At 40.3% G+C, this 27,026-nt stretch overlaps 2 protein-coding genes and 1 pseudogene across 2 annotated transcripts in view; 1 reads left to right on the top strand and 2 right to left on the bottom strand.

Annotated features, from left to right (window-relative positions):
• LOC108288351 (olfactory receptor 52L1) overlaps window positions 1–27,026 on the bottom strand; it is an 86,654-nt gene that overhangs the window by 28,493 nt on the left and 31,135 nt on the right. The window lies entirely within an intron of this gene.
• LOC119468042 lies at window positions 7,392–7,510 on the top strand (annotated as a pseudogene).
• Window positions 13,167–17,149, bottom strand: LOC108288356 (olfactory receptor 56A1). The gene has a single exon (XM_017507255.1). The coding sequence runs from the start codon at window positions 17,104–17,106 to the stop codon at window positions 16,162–16,164; it is 945 nt and encodes a 314-aa protein (XP_017362744.1). The 5' UTR covers window positions 17,107–17,149; the 3' UTR covers window positions 13,167–16,161.

The following is a 27,026-nucleotide window of genomic DNA, read 5'->3' as shown; positions in this document are numbered from 1 at the left end:
AAAAAAAAAAAAAAAAAAAAAAAAAAAAAAAAAAAAAAAAAAAAAAAAAAAAAAAAAAAAAAAAAAAAAAAAAAAAAAAAAAAAAAAAAAGAAACTTAATCCCTGCCTAATACAACAGTATTAAGAGGAATAGCCTTTTGGAGGTGATTAGGGCATGAGAGATATTCCCTCATTAGGACTAGTGCTTTCTTAAAAGAGTTAGAGGACAGTATCTAGGTCCTTTTTGCCTCCTTGTGCGCTGTCACCATGTTAGAACAGTGTTAAAGGTAACATCTTAGAAGAAGAGATCAGGCTCTCATCAGACATTGAACCTGCCAGTATCTTGATCTTGGACTTCCCACCCTTCAGAAGTGTGAGAAATAAATGTTTATTCTTTGCAGATTACCCAGCCTCAGGTAGTTTGTTATAGCAGCATGAACAATCTAATACAGACACTTCATATTAATTTCTTCCCTTGGGATTCCCCAGACCTGTATATTACAAATACCAAATCATACCTACCTGAGGAATTTTTTTATTCTCTCTAATGCCTAGTTTAAGACAGAAATGTGTGTGTGTGCGTGTGTGTGCATGTGTGTGTGTGTGTGTGCATGCATGTGCACATGCATGTGTGTGTGGTTCTTTTGTCTGCCCCTTCACTAAAAGTACAGCCCATCAAGACCCCTGGGTGTCTTAATGTTATCTCCTTCCCTTGTGAGTAGTCAAATTCTTATTTTCTCTATTTGTATAACCACTCAAAATGTGTTTGTGTTTTAAGCTGTGTTATTATAAAAGAGTCAAAAAGTTAAAATGCAAGCCCCTTTGTGTAGAAACTAATACATGCTCCTATTACAGCTATAAATTCAATGTCTATCAGTCTTATTTCATCTCTCATTACTTTTTGATCACTAACTAGCAAATTTCTTAACTTCCTTGCAAACATAACTGTGCTTTTGAGAGGAGGTTTATTATATTTTTATTTATTTTTATTTAACAACTAGGGAATTGTTTCATGCTGCATAGTCTGCCATGAAAAGGAAGTCAGGAATGCTTTTTATATGGAGGACAGCACTCATATATTAATGTGATAGATGGAATAAACCTTCAGTGTGGGACATGAAAAAATGTTGGTAAATAGTAAATCTTTGCATTTTAAACCCTCGTTAGCTCTGTTCATGTAATTTTTCTCTTTCTCTGGATCAAGCTGGACAGGTAATGAATCTAGATAGCTGTACTTTATCTGCCTCAGTTCAAAACATGTCCTGATATTATCCAGAGCATTCAACTTATCCTGAAAGTACAATCATGTTGCACATGATGGCATTTTAATCAATGACAGATAATGTTATGGGATCTTTGGGGAGTAACTTTTCTGGCTGGAAACTTGTGGCCCGTGGTACCTTTGCCTGAGTTTTGCTTGGGCCCACTCAGCTATTTCTGCCTATTTGGCCTAGGAGGCTACACCCAGCTCATGCTACCAGCCTGGATCCCACACCTCTAAGGGAGACTGGAGTCAGGCATGGAGCAGTGAAGGGTGTGTGTGAGTGAGCGTGGGGTCTGGCCACTCTGCAGTCAGACATGCCAGCTGATGCCACAGGGCAGACAGATCAAGGTTGCAGGATGGGCACAATGTCTCTGTGTAGCTGCAGCTGGACTAGGCACACTGCAAGCAGCTTCCCCAGCTGGCACCAGGGAAGGTGGTTGTACCCAGAAGCTTGGAGATGCCAGGAACCACAGGTCCCCAAAGAGGGAGTCATAGCCCTGGCTCAGGGAGCTCCCAGGTATGGGATCCCCAAAGGGCTATAGATCCTCTCTCACCTTCAATGTGGTGAGAAAGGAGCATGTTTCAGCCCTGTTTCTGTTACAGCAACTCTTTTAGTCTCGCCACTCAGCAGGTCCCAAGATCTTGTCCTGTGACCAGGAAGAATGAGGTATGCAGACAAGAAGAGGGTGAACAAGATGAAGAGAAGTGTTATTGACCAATAAAACAGCTCAGAGAAGACCTGCAGTGGACAGCTCCTGTCCATAGCCAGGATGTCCTGACAAGTGTTTAGCTTCTAGCAGAGAGGGTAGCTCCTTTCTGCAGACAGGTCATGTCAACAAGTGGTCAGTTCTCAGCACAAAGAGTAGCTCATCTCTACAACTGGTCATCCCAACAAATATTCAGCTAACAGCAGAGAGGGGAGCTCTGGTCATCATGTTGTCTGCAGCTCTCAACAGAGAGGAGGCCCTAGAGTGTGTGGCTCTTCTCTGAAGGCAGGTTATCCCATTGTCTGCAATTCTCAGGGGAAAGGGTAGTTCCTCCATACAACTGGTCATCCCATCATCACTCCGTCCTCTTCTCTACTCTGGCAGAGCCTGGGCTTTTATGGGCCTTAGAGGAGAAAAATTGTGCATAACTGGTTCATGGGCAGCCATAGGCAAACCCAAAAAAGGTACCACAAGTTCTCACTCCAATCTATCTGCCTCCTGCCACCATCAATGGTGCCCAAGCTGATTGCACCAAGGGTACCTGCAGGCCAGTGCCAAGCCACCCTCAGCCCCTCCCTCAGCTTCCCCCCAAAACTTGTTAGTGCCTAAAGTCCAGGGGAGCCAAGGTGGCAGGGCCTGAGCATGTGCATAGTGCCCAAGCTGAGCCCCAACTCTGCTCTGATATCTGAGTGGGTGCTGGGAATGTGGAGAGGCCCAGCAGCAGGAGCAGACAAGGGCAGAGGATGGCCTTCCTGAGCCCCCAAGAGTGCAGAGGCCCAGGTGTACAGCCTCAACTTGGGCGGCTGCATCTCTGGGTTGGGGGGCCTTCTCCCCAAAAGCACAGGGAGGCCCAGGTCCACAGCCCCGATTTGGGTGGCTGCAGCCTGCCTGGGAGGATGGGGCTGCTGCCTGCTCCTGGCTCCCGCGGGCTTCATGGAGCATGTAGCCCCAGCCACACCCCCTCACAGCCTGTGGTCGCGGCTCCAGGTCCTTGCTGGGCCCAGGCCAGTGTTGGGGGGCAGGGGTGGCTTACCCATAAGCTCCCACTGTGGTCTTGGTGGTCACGGGTAGTCCAGAACTTCCCCTTTACATTCCTATAAAGCTTTTACTCTACTCTCAAATAAGCTTTTTCCTACTTCTAAAATTATTTATTTACTTATTTTAAACTTCTTGTGTTCAAAACTAAGACACATCACAGACATTAGCCTAGGACTACATAGGATCAGAATAATCAATATCACTGTTTTCTACCTCCATACCTGTCCCACTGGAAGGGCTTAGGGTGCAGTAACACACAGGGAGCTGTCATTTCCTGTGATAACAATGTCTTATTCTAGAATACCTCCTGAAGGATCTGCCTGAGGCTGTTTTACAGTTAACTTTTTAAAAAAATAGGCCAAATGTGGTAGCTCCCACCTGTAATCCCAGCACTTTGGGAGGCTGAGGCAGGTGGATCACGAGGACAGGAGTTCAAGACCATCCTGACCAAGATGTTGAACCCCATTTCTCCTAAAAATACAAAAATTAACCTGGTGTAATCCCAGCTACTCAGGAGGCTGAGTCAGAGAATTGCTTGAACCTGAGAGGCAAAGTTTACAGTGAGCCAAGATGATCATACCACAGCACTCTAGCCTGGGTGACAAAGTAAGACTCCATCTAAATAAATAAAGTACATTCTAAAATATTAAAAATGTATAATATAATAAATATATAAACCAGCAACATAGTCATTTATGTTATGATTATCAAGCATTATGTACTGTACATAATTGTATGTGCTATACTTTCACAGGACTGGCAGTGCAGTTGGTTTCTTTACGCCAGCAACACCACAGTCATGTGAATAATGAATGCACTGTGCTGGGACATTACTACAGCTACAATGTCACTAGGCAACAGCAAATTTTCAGTTTCATTATAATCTTATGGGACCAATGTTATACATGTTATAGGCAGTGGTGGGCCATCTGCAGCAGGGAGGCGTGGGTGGTGGTGGCAGCAATGGCTGTGGGAGCAGCAATGGCAGTGGTGAGACCCCTGTGCCCCAAGTCCTCAAGGCAGCAAAGTGCACTGCCCCCATCCTCATGAGGATGGACAGAATCCACTCCCAGGCCTGGAGCCTCAGTCTCCAGACCCTGCCCCTGTGTTGCTGCTCTCACCCACTGCTGCTGCAGGGAGGGCGTCAGGAGGAGGTGACCTGGGGCCACAATTTGAGGAACCTAGAGCAGGAAACAAGAGCGGTGGCTGCTTCAGGGACCTAGCCAGTGACAAGGTTACTGTGCCCATCCTACTGAGAGCACCAGGGTCCACCCCACATTGGGGTGACTGCCAGGCCTGACACTCCCAACAGCTGGGCCTGGGGCCCATGATCTGCTCCTGGAGATGCCCCGCCACCACCCCATCTGTCTCTCCAGGCATGCATGCACACCATCAGAAGTCCTGACAAAAGGCCCAGCCCATTTGCTGTCATCACCTGAGCGCATCACCCAGGGACCTGGGAATCACCCCACCATACCCACCACAGTGCAACCCCATGTACGTTATTGGTTGGGAGTATCTGAGGACAGTCCCATGCTACTCAGAACCACCCACCACTGCCAGTGCCTAAGTGTGCAGTCCAGGAACCTAGGGATCAACCCACTCTGTCTTCTGCTTCTGGCACATGTGTGCACCATCAGAGAGCCCAATAATGGAACGAAATATCTGTGGCTGATGCCCAAGCACACTGTCTGGGGGTTTAGAAATCATTCCATCCCACTCATCATAGCTTGTGCCCATGTGCACCAACAGAATGCCTAAAGACAGGCCAGCATTATCTGTCACCACCACCACCACCGGCACCCACCTATGTCCTACCTGGGGACCTGAGGACTTGCCTTCCTATCCTGTCACCAACACTCCTAGCACACAGTGCATGACACCTGGAAGCAGAGGAATGCCCTGCAATCACTGCTACCACTGCCAACACAATGCATGCTACCCAGAGGCCCAAGGATCAGCACACCCACCTGACCCACCACTGCCACTACCAGTACGCAAACAAGCATGTTGCCATGCTTCCTGTACAGCCTGTGGAATTGTGAGCTGATCGGCGCCAAAGAGTGGAGCATTTTGCTAAAGATACCTAAAAATGTGGAGCAACTTTGGAACTGGGTAATGGGCAGAGGTAGGAAGAGTGCAGAAGGCTCACAAAAAGACAGGAAAATGAGGGAAAGTTTGGAACTTCCTAGAGATTTGTTAAATTTTCGTGAGCAAAATGATGACAGTGACATGGATAATAAAGTCTAGGCTAAGGAGGTCTCAGATGGAAAAGAGAAACTTATTGGGAACTGGAGTAAAGGTCACCATTGTTACACCTTGGCAAAGAGTTTGGTTAGATTGCACCCCTACCCTACGAATTTGTGGAACTTTGAATTTGAGAGAGATAACTTAGGGTATGTGTCAGAAAAAATTTCTAAGCAACAGTGCATTCAAGATGCAGCCTATGCTCATATACATGGGCAAATAAATGACCTGAAACTGGAACTTATATCTAAAGGGAAGCAGAGAGTAAAAGTTTGAAAAATTTGCAGCCTGGCCATGTGATAGAAAAGGAAAGCCCATTTTCAGGGGAGGAATTCAAGCAGGCTGAAGAGATTTGCATGAGTGAAAAAAAAGCCAAGCGCTAATATCCAAGACAACGGGAAAAAAAAGTCAAAGGCATGTCAGGGGCATTCACAGAAGTCCCTCCCATCAGAGGTCCTGAAGCCTAGGAGAGGATAAAGGTTTTGTGAGCCAGGCTCAGGGCTCTGCTGCCTTGCGCAGCCTTGGGACACTGCTCCCTGAATCCCAGTTGCTCCAGCTCCATCCATGGCTCAAAATGACTCACATATAGCTCAGGCCACTGCTTCAGAGAGTGCAACATGGAGTTGGAGCCTCACACAGAGTTCCCACTGTGACACTGCTTGGTCGAACTGTGAGAAGAAGGCTACCATCCTCCAGATTCTCGTGTTGTAGAGCCACCAGCAGCTTCTATCCTGTGCCTGGAAAATCCATAGGCACTCACTGCCAGCCTGTGAGAACAGTGGGGGCTAAACTGCAAAGCCACAGGGGCAGAGCTGTCCGAGGCCTTGGGAGCCCACCTCTTGCATCAGTGTGCCCAGGATGTGGAATACAGAGTCAAAGGAAATTATTCTGGAGCTTTAAGATTTAATGACTTTCCTGCTGGGTTTCAAACTTGCATGGGGCCTGTAGCACTTTTCTTTTGGCCAATTTCTTTCTGCCAGTACCCCCATTGTGTGATGGAAGTAACTGGCTTTTACTTGTTTTTACAGGTTCATAGGTGGAAGGGACTAGCCTTGTCTTAAATGTGACTTTGGACTTTGGACTTTTGAGTTGATGCTGGAATTATTAAAGATTTGGGGGGACTGTTGGGAAGGCATGATTATATTTTGTCATGTGAGAAGGGCATGAGATTTGGAAGGGGCCAGGGATGGAATGCTATGGTTTGGATTTGTATCTCCCCACCTAAATCTCATAAGGTTGGAGGTGGGGCCTAGTGAGAGGTGACTGAATTATGAGGATGGTGTTAAACAGTTAATAGTTTAACACCATCCCCTGGGTGCTGTTCTCATGATAGTGAGTGTTATCATGAGATCTGGTTGTTTAAAAGTGTGTAGCACCTCCCCCTTCCCTCTCAGTCCTGCTCCTGCCATATAAGATGCCTACTCCTATTTTGCCTTCCTCTGTGAGCAAAATCTCCCTGAGGCCTCACCAGAAACAGATGTTGCCATGCTTCCTGCACAGGCTTTGGAACCATGAGGCAATTAAACTTCTTTTTTTTTTTTAATAAATTATCCAGTCTCAGGCATTTTTTTCTAGCAGTGTGAGAATGGACTAATATACACTGATTATAACTGAAGAACTCCTATGTAGACTATACTACTGCAAGTACCCAAAATCAAAGCTAAAGTGCCCTATCCAACTAATACTATAAATACATTCACACACACACACACACACACACACACACACACACACACACAAAGTCTTTCCCTATCAATGTAAGGAAGCAAGAAAAGTGAAAAAGCAAGAAAACACAACATCTCCCAAGTAACACAGTAATTCCACAGCAACAGATTCCAATGAAAATGAAATTTATGAAATGCCTGATAAAATAATTTAAAATAATATTATTAAAGAAGTTCAGTGAGATACAAGAGAATGCAGATAAAAAAAAAAAAAAAAAAAAAAAAACAACACAAAAAAAAAAAATATTTAAAAAAAAAAAAAAAAGAACCAAACAGAAAACTTGGAACTGAATAATTCAATGAAAGAAATAAAAAACACAATACAGTTTCAATGATAGAATAGATTAAGCAAAAGACATAACTTCAGAACTTGAAGGCAGGTTTTTGAAAATAATTCATTCAGACAAAAAATAAAGAAAGAAAGAATTTTTAGTCTATGGTCATAGAACCCTGAATGCACCCAATCTTATTGGATCTTGGAAGCTAAGCAGGGTCAGGCCTGGTTAGTACTTGGATGAGAGACCTCCTGGGAATACTGGGTGCTGTAGGCCCACCCCCCAAAAAAACTAAAAGATGAAGAAACCCTGTGTGATATACAGGACAGCATAAAATGGTCAAATCCTCAAATTTTAGGTGTTCTAGAAAGAGAAGAGATAAGAAAATGCAAATAAAACCTATTTAACAAAATAATTGCCCAAAACCCCCCAAGTTTTACAAACTATTTAGGCATCCAGATATAGGAAGCTCAAATATTCTCAAATAAATAAAAACCAAAAAGTCTTCTCCAAGATATATTAATCTATTAAAAGTTTAAAACAAAGAGAGAATTCTAAAAATGCAAAAGAATTGATGCAAAAGGAAAGCATCAAGTCACATCTAAGGGAGCAACTATCAGATTAAGGGTGGATTTTTCAGCAGAAATCTTATAAGTCAGGAGAGAATAGAATGCCATGTTCAAAATGCTAAAGAAAAAAGCTGCTAACCAAGAATACTACATTCAGTAAGGCTAGCTTCAAAAATAAAGCAGAAATAAGGTCTTTCCCAAACAAGTAAAAACTTACGGAATTTACTACCACTAGACCAGCCCTGCAATAAATGCTTAAGGGAATCCTATATCTGAAAGTGAAAGAACCATATCTACCATTATAAAAACACACAAAAGTACAAAACTCACTGGTAGAACAGACACAAATGAGAAAATGAAAGAATTCAAATGTCATAGCTACAGAAAACTGTCAAACCTCAATAATAAATATTAAGAGAGGAATAAAGGAAGAAAGGATATATGAAACAACTAGGAAATAGTTAACAAAATGGCAGGAATAAGTTCTCATCTATCAGTAATAACTTTAATGTGAACAAATTAAATTTCCACTTAAAAGATGTAGACTGGCTGATGAGATTTTTTTTAATGACCCAACTATGTGCTGCCTACAAGAAATTCATGTCACCTATAAAATAGATATAGAGTGAAAGTAGAGAGATGGAAAATGATACTTTATGCAAATGGCACCAAAGATGAGCAGGAGTAACTATACTTATGTCAAATTAAACAGACTTTAAGTCATAAATATTATAGTAAAAAGAGAAAAAGAAGGTCATTAAATGATGACAAAGGGATCAATTATTCTTTATGATCATAAGTTCTTGTCATTTATCTCCCATTTTATTAGAGAAAACATGCAGTATTTGGTTTTCTGTTCCTGCATTTGTTTGCAATCTGGCATTGATGGGCATTTAGTTTGATTCCATGTCTTTGCTACTATGAATCCTGCTGCAATGAACATTCGTGTGCATGATGTCTGTATGGTAGAACGACTTATATTCCTCTGGGTATATTCCTTGGTGTAATGGGACTGCTGGGTCAAATCGTAGTTCTGCTTTTACCTCTTTGAGAAATTGCCATACTGATTTCCACAATAGTGGAACTAATTTACACTCCCATCAACAGTTTATAAGTGTTCCCTTTTCTCTGCAACCTCATCAGCATCTGCTATTTTTTGACTTAATGATAACAGCCAGTCTGACTGGTGTGAGATGATATCTCATTGCGGTTTTGATTTGTATTTCTCTAATGATCAGTGATATTGAGCTTTCTTTTATATGCTTGTTGGCCACGTGTATGTCTTCTTTTGAGAAGTGTCTGTTCATGTCCTTTGCCCACTTTTTAATGGGGTTGTTTTTCTTTTGTAAATTTGTTTAAGTTCCTTATAGATCCTGGATATCAATGGTATCAGATGCATTTTTCTCCCATTCTGTAGGTTGTTTGTTTACTGTATTGATAGTTTCTTTTGCTTTGCAGAAGCTCTTTAATCAGATCCCATTTGTCAATTTTAGCTTTCGTTGTAGTTGCTTCTGGTGTTTTTGTCATGAAATCTTCACCAGTTTCTATATCTAGAATGGTATTGTGTAGGTTGTATTCCAGGGTATTTATAATTTTAGATTTTTACATTTAAGTCACTAAATAGATAATTCAACTCATCATTCTTGAGTTAATTTTTGTATATATTGTTAAGAAGGATCCAGCTTCAATCTTGTGCATATGGAGGGCCAGTTATCCTGGCATCATTTATTGAATATGGTGTCTTTTCCCCACTGCTTGCTTTTGTCAGATTGGTCAAAAATCAGGTGACCATAGATGTATGGCCTTATTTCTGGCCTCTCTATTCTGTATAATTGGTCTATGTGCCTGTTTTTGTACCAGTACAATGCTGTTTTAGTGGCTATAGTATAGTCTGAAGTTGGGAAACGTGTTGCCTCCAGCTTTGTTATTTTTCCTTACGATTGCTTTGGCTATTCAGGCTCTCTTTTGGTTCCATATGAACTTTAAAATAGTTTTTTTCTAGTTCTGTAAAGAATGCCATTGGTGGTTTGATTGGAATAGCATTGAATTTGTAAATTGCTTTGGGCAATACAGTGATTTTAATGATATTGATTCTTCCTATCCATGAGCATGGGATGTCTGTCCATTTGTTTGTGTCTCCTCTGATTTCTTTGATCAGTGTTTTGTAATTCTCACTGTAGAGATCTTTCACCTCCCTGGGTAGCTGTATTCCTTGGTATTTTATTTTTTGTATGGCAGTTGTAAATGGGATTGCCTTTCTGATTTGGATCTCAGTTTGGCTGTTGTTGTTACATAGGAATGCTAGTGATTTTTGTACATTAATTTTGTATCTTGCAACTCTACTGATGTTGTTTATCAGCTAGAGGAGCTTTTGGGCCTATACCATGGGGTTTTCTATGTGTAGAATCATGTCATTTGCAAACAGAGATAGTTTGACTGCCTATCTTCTTATTTGGGTAACCTTTATTTTTCTCTTGCCTAATTCCTCTGGCTAGGACTTCTAATACTATGTTGAATACAAGTGGTGAGATAAGGCATCCTTGTCTGTGCCAGTTTTATAGGGGAATCCTTTCATCTTTTGCCCATTTTGGAGGTCAAAAGTTAAGAGAAAGTTTTAGAATTATTTTCCATAAAGAAGACTCATAGAAATCTAGCCTGAGAAAAAGTTAGATGATGTATATAACAGTCCTTCTCAAGTCTGATAGCCTTAAGATAAACATCATTAAATAGCAAAACAGTGGCATGGAGAAATGGAAAAGACAATAAAGAAAAGAAAAGAAAAGAAATTGAGATTATGTCTAAGAAAATCCTTTGAGTGTGATCACTAGCACATTGAACTGACCTGACACAGATAGATCAAAAACCTATTAGGTCTTTGAGGGGAGTTATTGCCAGAGAAAGAGAACTTGGCTTTTAAGGCATGTTTTTCATTTAGAATTTTAAAATGTATTGATCCTACACAAATTGCAACTAGGTAGGAGAAACAAATTCTCGTGTTTTACAGCACTAAAGGATGATAACAGTCAACAATAATATATTCTATATTTTCAAATAGCTAGAAGAGAGAATATTGAATATACCCAACACAAAGAAATGATAAATGTTTGAGATGATGGGCATGCTAATTACCCTGATCTGCTCACTACACATTGTATGTAACTTTGTAAATATGTATAATTATTATATATCAATTTAAGGATATATAATTAAATTAAAAAATTTTTATATTACCATTACTAATATTTTATAGTTAGAAAGTAGGTCCGAACACTGTGTCACTCCAAAAGAAGTCACATTGTTCAACGCCTACTTTATTTAGGATAATGGGAACATTAATCAAGGCACACACCCCCAAGGGCAGATGGCATTAAAAAAACAATAAAAAGCAATAGTCAGGACATTGAAAATAATGATCAGAAGAGTTCCTCCTACAGAACATAAACAATGTCTAGTCAAGGAACTTGTCTCACTCTCAGTAAGTAAAAATATTGCAATGTCTGCTCCCAAACTATTCCCACATGACTATTAAATTACTGCTAACTGAATTCCACACTTCACTTCCAGTTGGAAATCAACTGCTCCACCATTAATAGAGAGATGGAATATCACTGGTGAAAGAGAAATCGCAATGGGATCTGATGGAGAAGGCCACACACATCTGGAGGTCTTGGATTTTTTGCTGCATAGAGTGACCAGATGAGAGCTTGGGTGGTCTCCCTTTGTAAGGAAGTGAGCATATTGTATGCATAGGAGAAAGAGATATGAAAATTATGATCAAGGATCTTTTGCAAGCAGCTAGATGTATGTGAGGAGTCTGGCCAATGAAATCATAGAGAAAATGATCTCTCTCCTAGTTTGGGGCCCTAAAGCTTACAAGATCCTGCATATTCTATCTCTGTGCTTGCTTGCCAGCCAGATTCAGAAGCACCAGTGGAGGACTCTAAGAGCCCAGAACATGGAGGATCCATGTAATAAAGGAAGCATTGGTCCCTAAATGTTGACATGGAGCAAAACCCCTGTACATCAGAATGAGATGTGGATGAGAAGTAAATTTTTATTGTGTTAGGCCACTGCGCTATCATTGTCATAGTAACTAACTTTACTTGCATTGACTAATTCAATGTATGATGGATTTTTGGTGTACTCTGACTTTGATATCTATAATTTGGAGCATGAAAAACTTAGGAAACTACAAATCTATCCAGTGAAAGACTTAAAATATATCTCAATCCCTAGGAGTAGGAAGAATGGATTTATGTAGCAAAATGCCTAAATTCAATTTTGACTCCGGTCCACATTCACTGAATGACTATGTATAATTTATCATTTTGCTCAGTTGCCTCATGTGCAAAAATGGTAATTATAATTCACGGGCTATTTTGACTGTAATCTCTCTAAAAAGTAGTTTTCTGTATGTTCAGAGTCTTAATCACACATAAAGAACTCAATAACTAATTTTTGGTTGAATGGGTGAATAAATGTTGTTATTATATGCAGTACTCAGCCAAAAGCTAATAATGTAATATGTTATGAAACACCAGGGGTATTCACTACCCTTAGGAACACCTGACTCATGTCAGTTATTTGGTATTGACTTTTAAATGTTGCTGAAGAAAAGAAAATCATGATATAAACTGGTATGTCTCTTTTATTTTTTAACTTAATCACTCAAAGCCCTATGTGCCCCATGAGCAGGAAGTACAGGAGTTTTCTAAACAGACTTGTCATTCCTCTTTCAAACCCCTGAGATTGAGAACTGGCATTCACTCCAGTATTGTTTTTCCTACAAATAGCCACAAGGAGGCACTGTTGACTTGCCGACTATGAAGCATTTGCTTAACTTCAGAGGTTGCTGTTCAGGTTCTGCAACTGCAGTCTTGATGCCCTAAACTTAGTCTCTGATGTCTCAGAACTCTCACCGCCTAGAATACACCAAAGCATGATAAAGTATCAGGATGGTGAGGTACTAAAAAGCTTTCAGTGATAAATGGAAAATGTAGTATTGTTCCCTCAACAATACTTAGATATTTGTTTTGAGCCTTGGCTACCAATGTATCCAAAGTCTCTTCTTCCTACAACTTAATTCCAGAGGACTTGTTTTTCCTCTCCACTAGGTCTTGATTTCAGTCAGCTAAGGTACTGACTAGCAATGCTCATTGATATCAGATCTTCCTTCTCAAGAATGTGAGCAACCTGCAAACCAGAGAGTGAGGGGAGTGACCTTTGGAAAGCCACTCCCACTCTTCTCCTGTTCTGAATGCACCCTCTTCCAATGCAGTCGGAACATATTCAGGTGGTATCAGCAAAGCAAACCTTCACAGATTTTCTCAGTTTTAAAAAACTGACAAGACACCAGTACCCCATCCATTTAAAATGCCTTTAATTTATACTACTTCATCATATGCACTCAAGACAGTGCTTGAAAACTTCTACAGAGAAGACAGTTTTTACACTTTGCTATGGGGACTTCACAGCAGAGTTGGGTCTGCTCTTCAAGGCCTGGTTCTTTGGTTATCTTGCTCCTTTATCATCTGTATGAGGATTTACCCCAAAGCCTATCTAGGACCCTTGAGACCAGTTACTTCACCACTTGCATATTGACAATTTTGTGAGAAATCTGTGGTCCTCTAAACCTTTTAGAACCAGAGCAGAGAGCCAACTTTAAGTATGTGGCTTATCATTTCTTATATTTAGGACTCTACTTCTGGGGAACTAGAGATTAAAGGTAGACATGATTTTTCAACTCTTCACTTAGCCAGTTCAATAAAATAAGTAAGGAAATGTTTACTGAGCCCCTCAATGTGTGCGAGCTGTGCTAGTTATGTGAGGGGTGACCACTGCTGTCTCACTGCTGTCTTGGTCACTGCATCCTTTACAAATCCCTACAACAAAGCTGGCAGTTTCTGTCCCTATGTACACCCCGTTTGAGTCAAGCATCTCATAACTGTGTTGGCCACTTGCATTGATCTACAGGAGCCTGGTTCAGGAATTAAGATCTGAGTTTTGGCCAAATAACATAGACTCCTCTTTGAGTTAATCCTGGGCTTGCCACCAAGTGAAATCATGCCAGAAGCAGAGAAAGCGCTCCTGGAAAGACCAATGAAGTTGACCAAATGCTTGAAAATATCACCTGATTACAGATTTATTATGTTTCTATGAATTATGTCCTATTAGATTCCTTGTTAAAGAATCACTTTTATAATAATGTATGGAAGTCTCTCATGAAAATTGTATATTATCACGTATAGACATTGGTATATTGCAAGTGCTCAAGACACATGAACTTTGATTTTCATTATAAGTCTTATATTAGAAGATCAGTGCTGAAGTGGGCATTTATAACCTCTGAGGAACAATAGGAAAGCAGTGGTAGGTAAAACTCCTAGCATCCCTGAGATGGAGAGAAGTTCTATTAGAGAATTCTCTTCTTAAAAAAATTACAAATACTGAATTGCACCTGTGGCTCCGGCTTGAGACAATGAGAGCCGAGCCTGACGGTACTAAGAGCCCCTTCCTGTAAGCCAGTGGGTATCATTTTTTTCCCCTTCTCTTGTTGAGTGACTGGAAGAAACTGCCCCTAGTGCTCACAGCAGCATTGGGTTGCAGTTACTTTATCTAATCCCCACAATGCGGGGCAGTTGATCTTACTCCTCTTGCCAGCTTCACGACAATTCCTTTGCGGCTCTGAATGCTGCCCCTAAACACAATGTCATGTTTCTCCACCCACCTGCACTAGGGGACTTGATTCTGACTCTAGTTCCTGGTGGCAACTGTGCACTGCAGGGTGATGTTATAGCTGCTCCTCAGTAATCACAAGCTTTCAGACCCACAGAAGGTTGGAGCTGCGTCAGTTACTAACAGATATCTCTCAGTCCCAAGCCTGCCGTCCGTGCTGTGCTCTGTGATGCTGGTGCTGGAAGTCGAACCCCTTCTTTGTCAGCTGTCACTCTCTGAGTTTCTACCTACAGAGAGCAGCGGAAACATTAGAAGGTTGAAACAGGGAGATAGACACTTGCTCTCTCTGTCTGTTCCTGTCTTGTCAATCAGTATTCCTTAGCAGCAACTCTTCACCCTGGAAGTGGAATTGATTCTAGTCTCCAGATTGGCTAGTTGGCTGATGGGTTTTGGTTTTTGTTTAACTCTCAAAATCACCCTCATTGAACTCTCTCAAAAATACCAGCATCATCAAGGAAGTGTCCCATCCTCAAAGATTTTAGTCCCAGCTCTAAGGGCCACATCCTCTGAGGTCCTATGGCATGAGTACCAATTAGGGACAGCATCCTTCTTCAGAGATCTGAGATCCAGTTCTATGGGCTACTTCCTAGCCTCTTAGGTTCTAATGACCCAGCCCCTTTCTAAGTGGAAGTTTCTTCCCCTCGATGCAATTTCCCTGCTACTTGAGCCTCCTTTTTTCATCAAAACCAATTGTTTACATTAAATTACCTATAAATAACCAGTGTATGTTTTTGTTTTGTTTTGTTTTTTTACCTAACTGGAACCATTGTTACCCAGAAACCTGACACTATATCCTATCTTCCCACATTCAACTAGAGCAGTTGGGCAGTTAACAGAACAAATAAGATTTGATATTCAGTTCACTGAATGTGTAGCTTACACATATAGGGAAAGTGGTCAACACAACGTTCTAGTCAGGTTTTCTGTTTCTTACCCTCTGAGTCCCCTCTTCCTGTCTGCAGCCATCCTCACTTTCAAGACTCTGTCTGAGGTGATGAGGCTGTGTAGGATAGAATAGAAAGCTGGCACTGCTTTATATTGTTATAAAGCTCTTTTCTTGTTTCCCAGCAGAAGTTTGGTCAGGCAAGACTCTGCTTTCTCTGAGAAGTCCCTTGGGTCTCAAAGAATTAAGAATAGGCAGAAAATACCTGTGGACATCCAGAAAGGCAAAACACAGGTCAAAGGAGAGCAAATGCTGCTCTTCAGCTTCAACTGCAATTGATGAGGCATTTCAACTATGTAGAAAGAGCCGAGGTTTTATTATTTTTGCTTCCCACATATGTGATCTTTGGCCATTTTCCTTCCTAAAAGCGTCTCTTCTTCTATTATGTGCAATGAAAGTAACAGTGCCTGCAGAGATGTGTTGAAGCTTAAATTACTTAAATGTAATTGCAACGTTCAAAGCAGTCACTCAATAAATACAAGTTTCTTCCCCTTGCCTACTTCCACCTGAACCACGCAAGGAAAGTGAAGCAAGGGATTCACTTTCCCTTACTGGTTCAGTAATGAAGGGAGCCTCAGTGCATGCAATAAATACCTCACTAACTGACATTTCTCTACTTCACTGTCTAGGTAAAATCACTGAAGAGGAAGGACGGCGGGTATTAGAAATGTTTTACATATTCACCTCCCTCTCTGCAGTAATTTCTGAATTCCCTGTTTTATCTCTTTGGTCCGAACCCCATACACAATAGGGTTCAATGCAGGAGGAATAAGGTGATGAAGGACATTGAGCAGGATCAGGATGTCCATGGGGACCTTCTTTCTGGCCACATTTGTCAACACAACAACCAGCAGGATGGTGCTGAAAAAAAGAATGAGGATAAAGTGGGAGCCACAAGTTCTCAGGGCCTTCACTGCCGCCCCCTTCACCTTGAATCTAAGCACAGCTCTTAGAATGAAGGTGTAGGAGAGAAAGATGAGGATGAAATCCGAGCCCAGCAAGGTCCAACCAGCCACAAATTGGTAGATTCTGTTAAGGGTGAAATTATCACAGGAGAGCCTGGACACAGACAGGTTGGCACAGATGCAGTTCTCAATGACATTTTTCCCACAATAATGGAGCAGGGAAGTAAGGATAGGAATGGGTGCAGTAAAAAGGGCATTCCGCACCACAATGAAGACACTAGCTTTGGCCACAAATTGATTAGTGATGATGGATGGGTACCGCAGTGGGTGGCAGATGGCTACATAACGGTCATAGGCCATGACCATGAACGTACAGGACTCCATGGGGAGGAAGCTGTTCATGATGAACATCTGCAGGAAGCAGGCAGGGAAGCTGATTGAACTGAGGCCAAACCAGAAGATGGCCAGGACCTTGGGGATGACGGTGAGGCAGAGCACGATGTCCAGCAGGGAGAGGAGGCTGAGCAGGTAGTACAGGGGCTGGTGGAGAGAGGCCTCCAGCCGGATGGTGATCAGGAGGATGGCGTTGGCTCCCATGGCCAGAAGGAAGAGGAGGCTGAGGGGCAGGGACAGCCAGTGCTGCCAATTCTGGAAGTTGGGGAAGCAGATGAGGAGGAATTCAGAGACTGGGGCAGTGGAGTCATTGCTGGGTGATGCCATGAGCTTAATCTTGAGCTGAGTAGGCTTCTCATGACTATTTGTATAGGCAGATACAAGAGGTTTGTTAAAAAATGCTTTAAAAAGTATCCCTTTCGCCTACTCTTTAGGAATTGAATGATAGGTAGTTCACTTTTACTAAGTATGGCAAATTTCAGCCAATATTCTATAAGTAGAATAGTGAGACTTGACAAATAATGTGTGTTCCATAAAGAAAAATGAATGAATGGAAAACCTAAGAAGTTTTGAAAAAAAGGTAGTGATAGGCAGTAACCTCACTATACATTAAAACATATTATAAACATGCAACAAATTGAGCCAGTATGTTACCAGTGTAAGGAAAGCAATGGTAGAAGAGAAGCTTCTTTCATAAATCATTTGGGACAAAAATAACTTTAATTAGGTCTTTGCTTTCTACTATACACCAATATAATTTGTAGTGGATATTTTTGTTACATCTCTTACCCAAACTCATTGTATATTAGAAGAAAATATAATGTAAATTTGATTAAATCATCCCTTTGCTAAAACTTCAATCTATATGAATATAACTATTCATTTCCCACAACCTGAGCCTGAGCATCCCAGATCCTAGTGCTACTGGTATAAAATTTAAAAAAAAAAAAAAAAGAAAGAAAGAAAGAAAAGGCTGGATAAATTTGTGATCATTAACCTTAAATGTGCCTTCAATATTGCATCTTGCAAGTCTCTTCTAATCAACTTTCTCCTCTGGAAAAAAATCCTTTTCAAAAAGTATTCATTTTTTTCAAACTTCAAACTCTACTTCTTTCATAAGGTGACATCAACTACTACCTCATGGAGAAAGTAGAAGGTGATCAGTAAAATTTTCCTTAACTTTCAAAATAAAATCTACAAATTGAAAATCATAGTTACATATTACCATAGTCAGAATGGCTATAATCAAACAGACAAAAAATAACAGATATTCGCAAGGATGTCAACATGTATAAGGGAACTTTTATATGCAGTTGGTAGGAATGTAAATTAGTACAGCCTCTGTGGAAAACAGTATGGAAATTCCTGAAAGAGCTAAAAATAGAACTACCATTAGATCCAGAAGTCCTACCACCAGGTATCTACCTAAAGGAAAGGAAATTGATATATCAAAAAGATAATTGTACTGGTATATTTATCACAGCACTATTCACAATAGCAAAGATATGGAATCAACCCAAGAGTTCAACAACAGATGACTGGATAAAGAAAATATGTATACACACAATGGAATACTACTCAGCTATTTAGAAGAATAAAAGAATGTCTTTTGCAGCAACATAGATAGAAGTGGAGGCCATTACCTTAAATGAAACAAGCCAGACACAAAAAGACAAATGTTGCATATTGTCACTCATAAGTAGGTGTTCAAAATGTGTACACATGGATGTAGAGAGTGAAATGATCAACAATGGAGACTTGGAAGGGTGAGGGCATGGGAGGGGGTGGATAATGAGAAATTACTTAATGAGAATAATGTACATCATTGAGGTGATGGATACCCTAAAAGCCCTGACTTAACTACTATACAATCTATGCATGGAACAAAATTGCACTTTGATTCTATAAATTTATATAAAATTTTGTAAGCCTTATACACCTATGTGTATATACTCTTATCCTTTTCTTGTTTCCTTTTATTAAAATAGAGAATCTGTCCATCTTTAAAAATGTCCAACTTTTATCTGTACATTGGATCCCATCCCTCCCAGTTTTGAACTTTGGCTCTTTCTCTAACTCTCCCCTTCTTTTCATGCACACACTTCTTACAAGCACTGACGCTCACTGTCTCCATTTCCTCGCCTCACATCCATCCCAAACTCAGTTCAATTTGGCTTCCACCTCCATTAGATCCATAAAGCAGCTCTCAGAAACCACCTTCAGCTTCCCTATTGTTAAATCTTGTTGAAATATCTGATCAAATCCTCTTCCTTGAAACACCCTCTTTGGCCTAATTACTACATCACAACCTTCTAGTTTACCTTATACCTCCTGGTCTCTCCCTCTTATGTTCTCGAGCATATCCATCATCCACTACCTTGACATCAATTTAAAGGTTCAGTACTACATTTTCTTTGCTTTTCTTCTTTCCTCTCTGATATTGTTTTCCCCTTCCTTCCACTTCTTTTATCTTGTCTATGTCATTAGATAATTACCATCTCTGTTCCTAAATGATTACTGAACTATCTCTTACTTAGACCTCTCCAGAAGCCTACTATATCAACCTGGGTTACCTAAAAATATTCAAAACTCACAAAGTCCAAAATTTTAAAACCTGGTCTTTTCCCAGCATCTCAGTGAATGGTGTAAATATTTGTCAGTTTCAAAAGCCAGAGCCCAGAAACCATCTTGAACATTTATTCCACCCACTGCAAATGGCACAAAATACATGATGAAACCACTAAGACCTGTCATTTTCCCTTTTAATTAGCCTTGGGATCCATCTACTTCTCTATATCCACCCTCACTATCCAAGTACTAGTACCCCTTAAGTGAAAAAGTAGAATTTGCCTTCTAATGCAGTCTAGATTTCTTTATAAACCATTCTCTACATTGAAATCAAAGAGCTGTTTCTAAATATACATCTTATTAGTCATCTCATTAAAATATTTCAATGGCTACTCATTGCTAATAGAATAAAAAGAAAATTTTTCACTTAAACTTTATGAGACCGTAAGTTCATGAGGGAAGAAACCATGTGTAGTTTTTCTTTTATCATCACTATATACGCAGGGTATAGATACATTGCTTGGTAGGTGCTCATAGTTAACTGATTACATTGTGGAAGGAAGGAGGGGGGGAGGGAGGGAGGGAGAGAGGGAAAGAAGGGGAAAGAAGGACGAAAGGAAGGAGAGAGGGAGGGAGAGAAGGGAGGGTGGGAGAGAGGGTAGGAGGGAAGGTGGGAGGCAGGCAATGCCATATATTATCTATCTCCTTCCTCATATTCCAGTTCTATCTCACACCCCACTCCCTTGCTCCCTGAGCTTTAGCCACACCGTCCTTCTTGCAGATCTTCAAACGTTGCATGCGCTTTCTTTTCCCACTTCTCATAGAAGGCTGTGCATCTTATGCTTCTACACAACATGTACTTTCCACTCATCCTTTACATCTCAATTGAAATACTCTCTTCTCTGAGAGGTTTGTTCTAACACCCGCCACACAAGATCAAGTCCTCCTATTTTGTGTTATCATAGTATTTTGAACCATCCTCACTGCTGGTAGTTATATATTTGTATGATAAGTTGCTTACATACTCCTCCTTCTCATGCCCAATTAGACATTTCATGCCACGAAAATAGCGTCAATTAGCACAGTGCTTGACATGAAATGGCTGAAAATATTTGTAGAATGAGATACCTATTAGGCTTATGAGCAGAATAATGGGAAATCACAAAGGAAAATTTCCTAACTCAACCCTAGAGGAAAACAGAAGCTTTCCTAAAGTTGCTAAGAACTTAGTTGAATCTTGTTTCTATAGATGTGGAGGATTTACATGCATTAAATCCGTGTACTATACTGCAGGTATAAAAAATGGATTATGTGAAAGCATGGTGATGAGTCTGAGAATAACTTCGGAAGGAAATGCTAGGCAATATTTAATCTGACTGGAGCCAAAAGGATGAGGAGTTGAAAGAAAGAGCCAAAAATGGAGTTGATTAAAGAAAAAGGCAGATCTTAAGTACGTTTTCTATGCCAAAGATTTTAGAACTAGTCATATGGATAGAGAGAAATGGAAAAAATATTTCCATTAGAAGTGAGACATGACCAGATTTAAAGTACATACAGAAAGATCACTCTGGACACATTAGTATTCATGAACTTGGGTGAGGCAAGAGAACAGAAATAGAAAGAATGGCAGCTGCAACAGCCCAGTAGAGAAGCGACTTGCATCAAAGGCTGGGGCACTAAGGATGGGAAGAATGGGCATCTTCCGGGAGTCACATAGACAGAACTCACTGACAGATTTGTTGTAAAGGAGAAAATAGGTGATAGCCCAGAGTGACACCCTGTTTTCTGGCTTGAGTCAGTAAGTTGCATCACCGAGACGTAAAATACAGGTAAACGAGTAAGATTAATGCATACTGGAATATGTCAAGGCTGAGGTGTTTATAATTGCTATGCATAGATTTGATTTTGGCTGTTTCAAACTAAAGAGTTTGAGAAAATTAGAAGGATCGTGGTTTAGGACATAAACTCAGAAAGCATTAGAACATAGCCTGTAGAGTCGGAATAGCACAAGGCTAAGATTGGAACCCTAGAAAATAGCAACATTGAAGGGGTGGAAAAAGAAAAAGGAGACATAAATGGAAGGGCTAGAAAGGTATAAAGAAAATCTTAAGAATAAGATGCCCTAGAAAAAAATTAAGGGGAAAATTTTTTAGAAGAGTTTGACCAACTTGCTAGTTAAGTAGAGGTTCAATAACATAAGAAGAGTGAATACACATTAAATATAATAAGGGTGTGTCATTGGTAACTTGGCAAAGAGAATCATTTGACTGGTAGAAACAGAAACCAGAATGAAGGGAGCTGGAGAGCAGTAAGTGAGGAAGTGTAGATAGGGAAAGTTGACTGTATAGCTAAAGAAGTCCATTTCAAGCTTGTAAGAGAAGAAAAAGCAAGGCAGAAATGAAAGCTACTGCAGCATGTTTATATGTTCAGGGAAAGATTAAAGATCCAGAAGGAAAGTAAGATAATTGAGGTAGCCACTTCACTGAGGAAGCTTCTGCCATGATTAAATTTTTCTCTGTAAACCTTAGCACATCGTTTTTGTACCTTTCTATCTTCCTCCACTCTACTGTGAAATATCTGAGGACAGATAAAGGGTACTTTTCCATTTATACATAGTACATTCTCTAACACCCCATAGATTCTTAATAAAAGTCCATTGAAAAATATTTTGGCATTACCGGCCTTGGTGTTTTACATAGATGGGAAATTTTAAGGAGAAAGAGTAAGAGAGGAGAATTAACCAGAGTTTCAGTGGGCAGAGGGGTGCTGAGGTAGGGAGAAGGAAGTTCTGATCAATACTGTAAAAGGCAGCCAGAGGGGGGTTGTGTGGTGAACTAGAGGGAAGCAGGGTATGGCATGATGGAACTCAGGCATCTATTTATGCCACTGCTCACAGGTGCCTCCCCAAGAGCCACCTACTTGGTTGATGAAAAAGCCCTGGCCGGGCGCGGTGGCTCAAGCCTGTAATCCCAGCACTTTGGGAGGCCGAGACGGGTGGATCACGAGGTCAAGAGATCGAGACCATCCTGGTCAACATGGTGAAACCCCGTCTCTACTAAAACTACAAAAAATTAGCTGGGCATGGTGGCGAGTGCCTGTAATCCCAGCTACTCAGGAGGTTGAGGCAGGAGAATTGCCTGAACCCAGGAGGCGGAGGTTGCGGTGAGCCGAGATCGTGCCATTGCACTCCAGCCTGGGTAACATGAGTGAAACTCCGTCTCAAAAAAAAAAAAAAAAAAAAAAAAAAAAAAAAAAAAAGCCCTATGCTAGGTTTCTGACTTAATAGGTCTTCTCCTTTTCCTGGTACAAACGTAAAATGATCCACTTGCTCCTAATGTTGGTAAGAATTGCTTTAATTTCATCCTGTCAAAATCATTACCAATTTATCCAAACAAACTCTCATCTCCCTACGTGAGTCTTCCCTCTACCATTTGAACCTCATCCCTCAACATTGTATTTTATAATCCCTGATGTACATCCCCTTAACTGTTCTGTCCTTTTCTAGCATTGTTTGACATAATCCTCATATCTCTTCATGCTCCTTAGATGCCATTTGTGGATCAACCCTCCTAGCTGCTTCCATTCATCACACATTAGCCATTTGCTCATGAAGAGTCAAAGTTCTACTGTCTGAATGAGCCCAGGACGTTTGCCTCCACCCATCCAGTGTTATCACCTAGGCTCTAACTCTGTTAAAGTCCATTTCTTCACTGCTGAACATTGGAGAATGGGTGTGGAAGAGTGAGAAAGTCTGGAACAGGAGGAAAAGAAAAGGGAACAGATTTCTAGATGCTCCAAGCGGAATCACATATATAAACAAAAGTCAATAATGTGGTCCATAGAGTAAAAATTAATTTATTGTTTCTAAAACTGGATTGGCAATATTAACTGACATGAACCAAGTATCTAGTTTGTACCAGGCATTCTTCTAAGTATTTGATGTGTATTAATTTAATTTCAGAAGTACAATGCCAAGAGCAAAGCAGCTGAGAATCTTTCTCAATCCTTTTCCAATTAGTTCATCTGGAGTGTACTATCCAATACAGGGCACTATGCATTAAAAAGCTTCTTCCCAAACTAAGACACAGTGATGGAGTTACAGGATGATAAGAGGCATTGCTCTGTATTGAGGGAGGGAAGTCATTTTTAAAAATTATAGGTGTGTGGCCTGCAGAAAACAAGAATAACAGTGATAATATTAAAATTTATGAATGGCTATTTAGGGGAAAAGGACAAAACAAGGACCATCAGAGAGAAATCACAGAGAAAATGATCTTGATTAAATATGAAGGAGAATGTTCCTACAGTCTAAAGAAAGTTTTATTTTGCTATTTTAATGTGAGACAGAGTTTCAGGAAATATTGATCAGCTTCTTCATCAATACTTTCTTTGAACCCATGTTCCAGGTGACCAGTGACACACTTAACCCAACATGCCTGGCCCTGCTCTGTCTCTACACACTTTACCCCACTGTGGGATCTACAGACCTCCTTCTGTTCCTGGTCAGGCAAGATGAAGCCCAATCTTACACTTGTGCTACATACCCTACCCAAGTAAGAAAATGAAACCCACTTACATGAAGGCAGAAGGAAGAAATACAGTCTAAGAGGCTCTTTACTGAAGTGTTCAGGATGATAATGCATCGAGTTGCCACACGTCCCACCTCTCTGCCTATACGGAAAGGATCTCTGCCTGCCTCGTATCCTCCTGCTCACCCTTTCTATCTAGGTCCAACACAGCCGTGCTCCCCTCCCTTGGCCCTGTGACTTACAGAGGATGCAAAAGAATGAGCTCTTTGTGTTGTAACTGCTGTAGGGTGGCCATGCTAGGATTTCAGTGAGTAAATCCTGAGACTTTTATGAGCTCTTTACCGCCCTTAACTGCCCTTTTAGATGCCTATGGGAAAATGTGGCTTGGGAAGCAGAGACTTGGAGGGGGAGGAACTGAATCCCTGGGGAAGCCTGTCTTACTGTGCTCCAATAGGTAGGAAGTGGGGGTATGAGGAATGGAGTGGTTTGAAATTAACATAATAAATTCTCTAGACTCCAGAATCCAGGAATCTGGTATATAAGTCTGACACACAGACATGGATGAAAATGCAGGAAAAGAGATTATAGAACAACTCTTTTATAATAACTCCAATGTTTTGAGTGCTTTCTGAGTAACCCAAATTACCGAAGTTTTTACATATTTTTTCTCATTTAATCATCTCCCTTAGATAAGAAAAAGCAATTCTTCAGGTTAGAAACTATTATCCCCATTGTGTAGGGAAGAGAGAGAGAAAGCCTTACCCAAAATCACATAGCCAGGCTGCATTCAAACCTCTTCTACCTGGTCTAATGTCTGTGTTCTAAATGATTCTTCTCTAGTCTCCACTTACACTGATGAATATGACTATAGGTATTACAATTCTAAACAAGATTTCAGAAAATCAAGTTCAGTAAACTGTTAACTTTTTTAAACTACAAATATATTTATCTTCTAAGGAATGCAAAAAGAGTTGATACAGACAAATTTGCCAACCTAATTTATTATATTGAGGTTGTGGGTAAGTATAGGAATAAAAGCATTCAATCTGAATACAGATTTGAACCCCAGCTCTGAAATTATGTACTAAGCTCCTCAAACTTAGACATTGTATACAATGGTGATAAGATAAGCCTGACTCCTGCCTTCAATGAGGTTTTATTCTAATTATATGATTTTTTACATAAAATTGGTATCTCAATGTATTTGCATAATTTCTAAGATCTATTATCCAGCAGAGAAGCAAGAAGAACAAACAGAGCATAGAAAGCTACACAAAATTATGTTGTAATGCTGTTTATAAGAGTATTTATCCATAGATACAAATACATCCAATACATGTAAATATTTATATACTCAAAATATATAAATACATATGTATGTGTGTATGTGTGTGTGTATATATATATATATATATATATATATATTCTTATGTATAATCAAGTTGACTCTGGAAGGAGACACAAGAAATTGATAATAGTTGCCCCTGGGAAGGACAAATGTGTGCTTGAAAGACAGGAATAGAATAGTATATTAGAGGTTGCTAACTGCTTACTCAATATTCCATATTATTCCTTAGTAACAAAAATCATGATTTTATTGGGGTACCCATGCATACTCAAAAATAAGACGGTTCTCAGATTCCAGATGTTAATTGGTATTATGTGGTGGAACCCCAAGAAGACTCTTTGATGTGAACTAATTCAACTGAGAAATGAAAATTATATGCCCCACCATCCTCCCACCTCCTTCCTCATGGAACAGACACAGTAATGATGCCTAGCTTTCCAGCAAATACCTTAAACTATCAGTGACTTTGGTCATAAAAGTTAGATTCTAAACATAGCCAAGCAGAAAGAGAGAAACTGGGGCATTGGTACCTTTGTGATGATCTAATTTTGACTCTAGATGTCCATCCTTGCACTTCCTTTACATGAAGGAGAAGAAAATTCTAATGTGTTTAAGCCATCACTATTTGGGCTTTGTAAAGAGAATGAATTACTTTTAATAAATGACATTTTTAGCTTTTTAAATTTGAACCATGTGTATATATTATGTATTTTTAAATTATTTTTTAGATTTTATTATTTTGATAACAAAATATAAAACACCTAAATTCAGAAAGCTTTGATAATTATACAAAAGAAAATATGTGAAATCCTGATGGGAGGGTCACTTCAGGTCAAGCAAGTCAAAAAGGTCTTAACGCAGAGTGGTATGGAAGCAAGAGCAGAAGCAGGGCAGCCAGGTAAAGGCTGTCATTTAATCCAGGCCAGAGATGGCCTGGAGTAGGTTGGTGGCAGAGGAAATGAAAGGGAGTGGACAAATTTGGGACAACAGTCAAGTAGATGTACTGGTGAAGAAGAAACAAAGCAATTAATGTAGAAATCAAATATGATTCTTCGGATTCTGTCTTGGGAAACTTGGTGGATATGGGCCCATTTACCTTAATGACATCACATAGTAAGATTTTTGAATAGTGTTGAAGTTACATCTGAAGTTTGTGATGATAAATTTAATGTGAAACCAATAACTTTATTAAGGGATTTTTTTTTCTGACAAGTTTCAAACTCTCACAGAGGAGATAGGTATTTGTATTCAAACAGAATTTTGGTGTTTTCAAATAATACAATGGAGGGAGAGAAAAAAGGTTAGGCTATTTCCAGGAGTGTCATTAAATGATAGGCCATACAATCTAAGCTAAGCAAATAATAAGGTCAAGACAAGAGAAGGATGAGTTGATGGTCTTGATATTCAGCAATTCCAATTTTGCTAGGGATTCCTGAAAAATTGAGCCTGAAGATAGAAAGTGCAGATTGTTTCAAATCTAAATTTTGGAGGAAACTAACCACAAAAATGAGATAAGTCAAAACCTGGGGGCCGGGCGCGGTGGCTCAAGCCTGTAATCCCAGCACTGTGGGAGGCCTAGACGGGTGGGTCACGAGGTCAAGAGATCGAGACCATCCTGGTCAACATGGTGAAACCCTGTCTCTACTAAAAATACAAAAAATTATCTGGGCATGGTGGCGCGTGCCTGTAATCTCAGCGACTCAGGAGGCTGGGGCAGGAGAATTGCCTGAACCCGGGAGGCGGAGGTTGCGGTGAGCCGAGATCGCGCCATTGCACTCCAGCCTGGGTAACAAGAGCGAAAC

This window comes from Cebus imitator, unplaced genomic scaffold (assembly GCF_001604975.1).
Source record: "Cebus imitator isolate Cc_AM_T3 unplaced genomic scaffold, Cebus_imitator-1.0 Scaffold370, whole genome shotgun sequence".
NCBI lineage: Eukaryota > Metazoa > Chordata > Mammalia > Primates > Cebidae > Cebus > Cebus imitator.
The sequence above is the reverse complement of the archived record's forward strand: the minus strand, read 5'-3'. Positions and strand labels throughout refer to the sequence as shown.